Genomic DNA, 9,262 nt, shown 5'->3' with positions numbered 1-9,262 from the left:
GATAAAAAAAAAAAAAATTTAAGTCAAAATCAAAATTAATTTGGGATGGCAATAAAAACAATTCTCAAAATAAATTGACATTTTGACCATTTTTTTTTTTTGTCACACATTATGGCCAAGTTTGGCATGATTGAAAAAAGATAAAAAGTCAAAAAGTCACTATTCTATTTAAGTCACATCATCTTATTTAAGTCACATCACCTCTCTAACACATCACTTCAAACCCAACCCAAACCCAACCCATATTTTATAAAAAGTCAAAAAATGCACTTATTTAGTCTTCTCAAACTAGGCCTATATATACTATATGAAGAATCGATAGAACTGAAACAACCGCTTAAGACTGATTGAAAATTTAGTTTTTGGTTTGTTTTGATTTAAAATTTTTTTATATCAATATAAAACGAACCAACTGAAATATTTTATTTAAATATTAGTCTTTTTTAATTCAATGAGTATTACACGATAAGTGTTCAATAATATAAGTTTTCTTTAATAAAAGTTAGAGAGACTTACGTATAAGTATTAATAGGTGAACTTATTATCTAATAGGTTCTATGATAATTAATAATATTTTTTATCAAACACTATTAAAAAATGCCACTATTGTTAATTTTTAGTGACAGTTTGAAAATTTTGTCATAAAAAATGTCACTAATTATAAGTTTTAGCAACAGTTTAAAAAAATCGTCACCCAAAAAATCACTGATTTTCAATTTTACATAATTTTATCTTTAGTAGATAGAAATAATTTTTTTAAATTTTAAAAAAAATTAATATTTATTTTTGTCAAATTAGTTTATATTTTATCAAATTGACGATTTTGTTCTTAAAATTAAGTAATGATATCTTCAATTATTTTTATTTAGAACAAATTCAAAATTTAGGATTAAATGTGTCACAATTGAAAAGTTTGAAACAAAAATGACACAAGTCCCTAATTATAAGAACCATTAATGTAATTCATCATAATATAAATGGTATCAAACTCCACTTAATATGATTTACAATCTTACATTGCAAAATGATACTATTTGATTATATCATTTTGATATTAAGGGTGTGTTTGGTAACGTTTACATTTTCAGTTTATATTTACAAAAATTTTATAAATTGGTTTTTGTTTATTTTTAGAAAAACATAAACTACAAACGCGTTTGGTAATTGACAAAATGTTTAAAAAATTTTAAAAATATAAAAAATATAAAAAAGGAGTGAAAAGCGGCAAGTGGTGGCAAGTGGTGGCAAGTGGCGGCGGAAGACGGTAGTGGAAAGTGGTGACGGTGGGTGCTGGGTAGTTGGTGGTGGTGGGTGACGGTAACGGGTTGTGGGTGGTAGCGAGTGGGTGGTGGTGGTGGCGGTGGTGGTAGCGGTGGCGGTGGCGGGTGGTGGGTGGTGGCGAGTGGGTGGTGGTGGTGGCGGGTGGTGGTGGTAGGTGGGTAGCGGATGGCGGGTGGTGGGTGGTGATGATGGTTGGGTGGGTGACAGTGGCGGGTGGTGGGTGGTAGCGAGTGGGTAGTGGTGGTAATGGTGGCAAGTGGGTGGCGGATGGCCGGTGGTGGCGGGTAGGTGGCGGGTGGTGGTAGTGGTGGGTGGGTGGGTGGGTGACGGTGGCGGGTGGTAGGTGGTAGCGAGTGGATAGTGGTGGGTAGTGGTGGCAGGTAGGTGGCGAGTGGGTGGTGGGTGGTGGTGGCGGGTGGGTGGGTGACAGGTGGCTGGTGGTGGTGGGTGGTTAGTGGTGGCAGGTGGTGGATGGTGATGATTGGTGGTGGCAGGTGGTGGATGGTGGTGGTAGGTGGGTGGTGAGTGGTGATGGCAGGTGGGTGGTGAGTGGTGATGGCAAGTAGGTGGCGGGTGGTGGTGGCAGACGGTGGATGGTAATGGCGGGTGATGGGTGGTGGGTGGTGGGTGGTGGTAATGGCAAGGGGTGGGTGGTGGTGGCGAGTGGGTGGCAGGTGGGTGGTGGTGGCAGGTGGGTGGTGAGTGGTGGTGGCAGGTGGTGGTGAGGGGTGGGGGGTGGGTGGTGGGTGGTGGTGGCGGAAGATGGTGGTGGAAAATGGTGGCAAGTGGTGGCTAGTGTTGGGTGGTAAAAAAAAAAAAATTAAAAACTCAAAATGAAAACACATTTTTTGTGTTTTCATTTTTTGGCCAAATTTATAAACTGAGACCACTGATTTATAAATCAAAAATTTTACCAAACAAGTTTTTATTTAAGTTTTTAAAATTTTTATAAATATAAACAGAAAACTAAAAACGTAAGTGTTACTAAACGACACCTAAGAAAGTAATTTTTATAAGTCAAGTATATGTCCTATTTAGGACCATGCACAATATCGGTAAAATCGTATCCAATCGTACTAAATCACACCAAGCCATGCATTTTTTCAACTCCGGCGGGTGTGTTGGGCAGTTCTAGGAGTGACGGGTCAGCGTGGATGGCAGTTTGAAAATGTCAACCTGCCTAATAAACCTACCCAACCCTATTAATTAAAATAAGTGGTGTTTTGAAAAGTTGATAAAAAGTTGACTTTTGATTTTTTGACTTTTTTGACAAAAAATTGGATTATTTTAAGTAAAAAATCTGATTTTTTTTGCTAAAAAAGTTAAAAAACTAAAAAATTGGCTTTTTACCAATCTTTCCAAGGTGTCCCTGAGCAAGAGAAAAAATGAAATAAAAAATTCGAATAGCATAATCAATGGTTGCCCCTTGAATGGACAGTGACGTTGCAACCCTTACAACAAAACGCAACATTACGGTGCCGTATAGGAGCACAGCAAATCCTGCTGTGCGCTATGCACAGCAGCTACCCCTCTTCCTATATTTTATCTTTTTATTTCCTTCATTTGAAAATATATATTTATTTTTTTCATTACACTTTATTGAAAAATTTAAATTATACTAAAAATTAGTCAACATTATACATTGCAAAAATAAATATTACATGGTTTTGTAGAAAATACTCAAAAAAAAAAAAAAAAAAACAAAAACAACATGAAATTTCATTACAAAATAAAAAATGACATTACAAAAAAAGACTAACAATTACATCAAAAATTAAATGACATTGCAAAATTTAAAAATACATTATCCCGTAATTATTCATCAGGAGGTAGGAGGAAATAAAAATTTGGGCTGCTCACATTTGAGGACCACTTGGCCAAAATCTCATTTTTTTCGCATTGTGTAATACGCTTTCATTTGAGGGTCCAAATGAGAAATTTCCGTAGTCATTATTATATGTTCTTCCTTTTTCATCTCAAAGTCATGTTTTTTCATCTCCTGCAGTGCTTGAATCCTTTTTTCTTCTCTTTCCTCTTTTTTCTTTTATTTCTCAGCAAGGTGTTAGTTAAATGTCTCCAATTGTATGCTCATTTTTTGGACTTCAATTTCAATGACTTGATTTCTCTGAAATAATTTTTTTGCAGCTTTCCTACCCATAGGCCTTTTACCCATTACAGAGACACTGCCCTCACCAACAGTTGGATTGTTACCAACACTTGGATTGTTGTCGTCTTTAAGAGAAACCCAGTCATCCATAAGGGAATCGGGGGCTGAATTAGGGGTAAACGCTATATGCATCCTTGACTTTACCGTATTCGTATGAGCTACATCTTGCCACCTGATATTGTCTTGCAAGATTGGCCAACAATGTTCAAAAGCAAAATGTTTGCTTTCATCTTGATGGTATAACAGTTTTGCTTGAAGCATCTGTATCAAAAAAATTGAAACATTATTTAATTAGTTAATTTTTATATGAAACCAGAATAAGAAACTAAACATAATAACTAAAGATGAAAAGTTACTATATCAACTTGAGAAATCCCACTTGGGTGAAGAATTTCGACTTGCGCTAAACACCCCCGAAATTTGTTACAACATTTCATGATTATACCCCATCGAGATTGAATAGACACTTATGTTCTGAACTGATCATTTTGAAGCAATCAATAATTTTCGTACATTCTTCCCCAAAAGTGAGCATACAATTGTGAATTGCCAATAATTGGGTCTTCCGAAATGTGACACCAAGATTTACAAATTGTCATATCTTCTTCATTAATGAATGATTTTCCTTTCTTTGTTTTTGATGAACTTTTCACAGTGATTAGATAAAAAAACTAAAAAGAAAATAATTTTAGAGGTTTGTTGTGAAATCAAATTCAGAGAAGAGATGAGAAAAGAAAAATTATATCCAAAAGTTTGTGTGAAATAAAATTGACATGGAGGGTTTCAATTTATAGAAATTCAAAATATTACCATTTGGGGGAAATAGCCGTTTGAAGATAGCTGTTGTAAAAAAAAATTAATGTTTTTGTTTTTGTTTTTGTTTTTGTTTTTGTTTTTGTTTGTTTTTTCTTAAAACCAAATAGAGCAGAACGACTCTTTTTATACATAATAAGAGCATCTCCACTGTCCACGTATAAAACTTCAACGGTTGATATGCACTGTCTAGAATCATCTACTCTTTCTTCGACTGATGTGCATCGTCTTCCTCTCCCTCTCACTTTGTCTTCCCTCTCCTCAAGCCACTCTCCCTTCTTCTCCTCCATGATCGAAACCTCTCTCTCTCTATTTTCACTCTGTCTTCCCTCTCACTTTGTCTCCTTCTCTCTCACTCTGTCTTCCCCATCTCTCTGTTTTCACTTTTCCTCTCCCTCTCTCTGTCTTCCCTCTCCTCAAACCAGTCCATTTTCCTCCTCCATGATCGAAACGTCTCTTTTTCTCTCTCTCTCTCTCTCTCTCTCTCTCTCTCTACCTATGAAGCTGTTTTCACTCTCCCTTTCACTCTCTTACTTTCATCCATCATCCAAACGTCTCTCTCTGTCTGTGTCTCTGTCCTTGAGCTCAAGTCTTCACCGATTTCTGTACTCTCTGATCTCTCTCTCTCTCTCTCTCTGCCCTTGGTTCCAAGTCTTCACCTTCACACAATCGCCCCTTATTTCCTCTCTCTCTCTCTCTCTGGTATGATCTTCATTTATATACACTCTCATATATATATATGTATATATATATATATATATGCTTTGATTTTTTCTTTATTTTTCTGGTTATTGATATGGATCTGAGGTGATCGCGATTTTTGAAACTCAAATTTGGCGATGGATTCAAACTGGATCTTCAAAGAACCCAAGCATCTCTAGAAGGATCTTCAAAGAACACAATCTGGTATGTTTGCTAAAATTTTCTTAATTATTTATTTTGATTTTTGGTTTAATTTTTGTTCATCCATTTGATTTGGTTTGGTTTATTGTGAATGCATACCATCTGATTTGGATCGACTGATTTGGTGATAAATGACCGAATTTGGGTTTGTCAAATTCATTCTGAAATTTGTTAATTTGGCAACAAAATAGAAAATTGGGTTGATTCTGAAAATTAGGCTTGATTTTGAATTTTTTGGATTCCTTACTGTTTCAATTCTGTTTTTTTGAATTGAATTTGGTTCCCTAAAATTCTGATCAGTCCAAAAATCTGTTGATATTTGCTGATCTGGCAAGTTTGGGAGCTGCTATTCAACTTGCCAAATTTGGAAACAGATATGGCATCTGCTATCTTTTGCCAGTAGAATAGCAGGCCATTAGAGACCCTCTTTTTGCCATTCTTGTCAAATTTTAGCTGTGGCAAGTTGAATAGCAGCTCTATTGGAGATGCTCTTAGACATCAAAAAATAATATTGTAGATTTCTTCCATTACTAAAAATAGGAAATGGACTTTAGACTACTTTTTCCGAATAAAAATAGACATAATGGATTTTTTTTAAGAGGCTCAACTTATGAGGTTTTTTTTTTTTGCCCCAAAAAAAAAAATGCCTTTTGGTCTGTGTTAGAGTATCTCCAATCGTTCATTAAATTTAATGAAAAATTTGATCTGATATAATACACTTCAATGGTAAATTAAGATTTTTATCAAATCTAACCAGTCGTCCGATGGGTCATTCGACCTAAAGTAAATTTTCGATTTATAAGGTCAAAATCTATTGTTCGATCAGTTGTCCACCACCAATGGCTAACTATTAAATTTGATGAAAAACTTTCTTAATTTGACTAAAAATATACCTCTTTTTATTTGATATTAGCTTAATGAAACGATTAGAACATGATTTTTTATATATAAAAAAAAAAATTAAATTTAAATTTAATGAAATATATGAATCTTTACTAATGAGTTGTTTGGGATGTCCTAAATAAGTGTATTTTTTGACTTTTTAGACTAAAAAATTGAGAAAAAAAATATGGTTGTTTTGGTTAACTTTTTGATTTTTTATGAAAAAATGTATATTAAAAAATTATATAAATTAGTGTGTAGGAAAAAATTAGGATTGAGAGTTGTGCAGCCGTACTTTTTGACTTTTGGTGAATAGTGATAACTTTTTAATTTTTTGAGTAACTTTTTGACTTTTTGGGCACATGCCAAACTTGACCTGAATTTGTACAAAGAAGCTTGGGTAGTGTGAACTCATTAACATATGCAGGTGTGTGAGAAATACAAAATAATTTTACAAAATGTGATACAAATATAAGATAAATAAATCTCATACGTATGGGTGTTTTGGAAAGATGGTTAAAAGTTACTTTTTGATTTTTATGATTATTTTGTGAGAGAAGGAAGGGGGTTAAAAACTGAGGAGTGACTTTTAACCCATTTCCCAAAATAAGCCGTAGATTGAAACATGTGAGTCGCATTAGGGTGAATTACACTAATGGTCCATATAGTTTGGGACTTGTGTCATTTTGGTGTCTGACTTTTCAATTGTGACATATTTGACCATGAATTTTGAATCTTGCTCCAAATAAGGACAATTGTAGATACTATTGGATTTTTTAAGGGCAAAATCGTCAATTTGATAAAATATAAATTAATTTGACAAAAATAAATGTCAAAAAATTATTTTTGAATTTCTAAAAATTATTTCTAACTACTAAAAATAAAATTATATAAAATTGATAAATCTTTTAGACATTTATTTTTTTTTACCAAATTAATTTCTATTATGTATTTGGAAGATGATCATGTAAAATTAATCATGTAATTTTTATTAATTTTTATCAATTTTACATAATTTTATTTTTGGTGGGTAAAAATAATTTTTAAAAAATTTTAAATATTTTTTTGACATTTATTTTTATCAAATTAGTTTATATTTTATCAAATTGACAATTTTGCTCTTGAAATTAAGTAACGGTATGTTCAATTGTCTTATTTGAAACAAGATTCAAAATTTAGAGTTAAATGTGTTACAATTAAAAAGTGAGGGACTAAACTGACGCAAGTCCCAAAGTATAGGGACTATGTACTTTGCCATTTCTTTTATATCTGACATTTGTATATCATTTTATGAAATTACTCTCTGCACACTTAGCATTCTCTAACACACATGAGTTGGGGCAGGCAGTGGCATTTACAGTAAATACAACGGCAGGTGCTCTAATAAAGGTGAATCATAGTGAAGCAAAAGATGAGATTCAAGAACTAGGTTTTGAATATTTGAGGCTTGGACAGTTTTTTTGTAGAGGACCAGTAGGCATACTTTCTGGTGTTGATCTTCACCTTTTGAACATGGCTTTCTATGCCTTTGCCGTGGCTCTCTACATCACTTGTCGTTCCTTGCTTTCAATTCCTTCTCCCAAAGCCCTCTGGGCTGCAGCTAGATTGATCTTGGTATGTGTTTCATCCTTCTCAAAGTACAAGTGATTGATCTGTACCTCCAAGATTTTTTTTTTATTATTATTTTTTAAATAAAAAAGATCCTACTCACTTTTTTGATAATATCAAAAGGAATTAGCTTATCTCCCATCAATTATTTACTTTGGACACTGTTGTTAACTTCATTGTGGGTTCATCATGAGCCTAACTCGATAATTTGAACCGTTCATCTTGTATAAACTGTCAAGCTCGAGCCTAAATAACAACCAATAATTATATATAACTCCTATAATGGTAGAAAAATAAATAACCACAAATGTTCTAAATTCCTCTCCTTAAGAGTTCAATGCCTAAGAGTTCGACCGGCAGCCTCACACTACAAAGTAGTGTTACATAATCATTAGGCCAAATTTCTTAATTACTATCCAAAAGATTATCCATGTAAAAAAATACATTTAATTGAACATTAGTAATATGATCTAATTAGTGGTGTAAAAATGGCTTGCTAGTTTGAAACCCGCTAGAGGCCTGAGGCCTAGCCTAGCCCGATTCCCCAGGCTAGGGCCTGGGCCATGATTTTTCTGGTTGGGCCCGAGGCCTAACGTCATTTTCAAGCTACTTTGGTGAAAAAAATTTGAAAAAAAGTTAGGCCCAACCCAAGCCTGGCCCACCCCCCCGTCCCGATTACACCCTAGGCCTAGGCTTAGGCTTGGGCTTGGGTCTGGGCATAGATTTTTGGAAACCAGGCCGGCCCGTGCCAGTAAAAAACGAAGATAATTTATTTTTAAAATCATACTTGTCCATTCTTTGTATTATTTTATGGTCTTATCATGTAATTATCGATAGTCGATCAACTTAGATCTTTGCACAAATGATCTTCTCAACAAACTCTAAAAATCAAACAGTATGGATTATTGAGTTTGGCTCGTCATGTGGGGGTTCCCAAATAGCCTGCAAACAAAAAAACCCGATATTACCCGACCCGTCCCAGTCCGCTTGAGTGCCCAGTACGTCCCAACCCATAAAAGATGATTTAGAACTTTGGACAAAGGTTTATAATCCAAGCCCCTCCATAAACCTGACCTGTAAGAACCCGTATGGGTAAGTATAACGTTTAGTTTAATATATATATATTTTTTTGTCTTTTTTAGTTTGATTTTTTATTCTCGTTTTTAAAGTTTTTATTGTTTTTCTTTCCCTTTTTTCCCCTCAAACTTGTAAGTATTATATGTTACTTGATTTTTTATTTTTTGATTATATGAGATGTAAAAAATCAAAATAGTTGAATTATGTTGGAAAGTAAACAAGAAAAATAACTAATGAAAATATTAAAAATATGTGAATGAAAAATGTATAACGCTCAATAATGTAAGTGTAATGAAAAATGTGTAACTTGATTCGGTTTGATTTTGACCATTAAGATTTGAATTTATGGGTGGAACTTTTTTTTTAAATAGGCCCTGCCCCGTACCAGCCCATTGATTGGTCAAAACGAAAAAATTCTATTAAAATATAAAATTTGAATACAATAATTACGAGCAAAGGAAGCCCGACCCGTCCTATTGATGGCCCTACCAGCATGGTCCAACAATGAAGCCAACAACTCTAGTCCAAATA

At 34.0% G+C, this 9,262-nt stretch overlaps 1 protein-coding gene across 1 annotated transcript in view; it reads left to right on the top strand.

Moving 5' to 3' along the window:
• LOC114259457 (squalene monooxygenase SE1) overlaps positions 1–7,693 on the top strand; it is a 284,070-nt gene extending 276,377 nt beyond the window's left edge. Inside the window, exon 9 of the mRNA XM_082900778.1 lies at positions 7,391–7,693. Coding sequence (XP_082756904.1) covers positions 7,391–7,693 — 303 coding nt within the window. The remainder of the gene's footprint in view (positions 1–7,390) is intronic.
• The last annotated feature ends 1,569 nt before the right edge of the window (positions 7,694–9,262 follow it).

This window comes from Camellia sinensis, chromosome 13, assembly GCF_055761805.1.
Source record: "Camellia sinensis isolate YWXY chromosome 13, ASM5576180v1, whole genome shotgun sequence".
Classification (NCBI taxonomy): Eukaryota; Viridiplantae; Streptophyta; class Magnoliopsida; order Ericales; family Theaceae; genus Camellia; species Camellia sinensis.
Note: the sequence above shows the minus strand (reverse complement) of the source record. Positions and strands in the feature narration are given on the sequence as shown.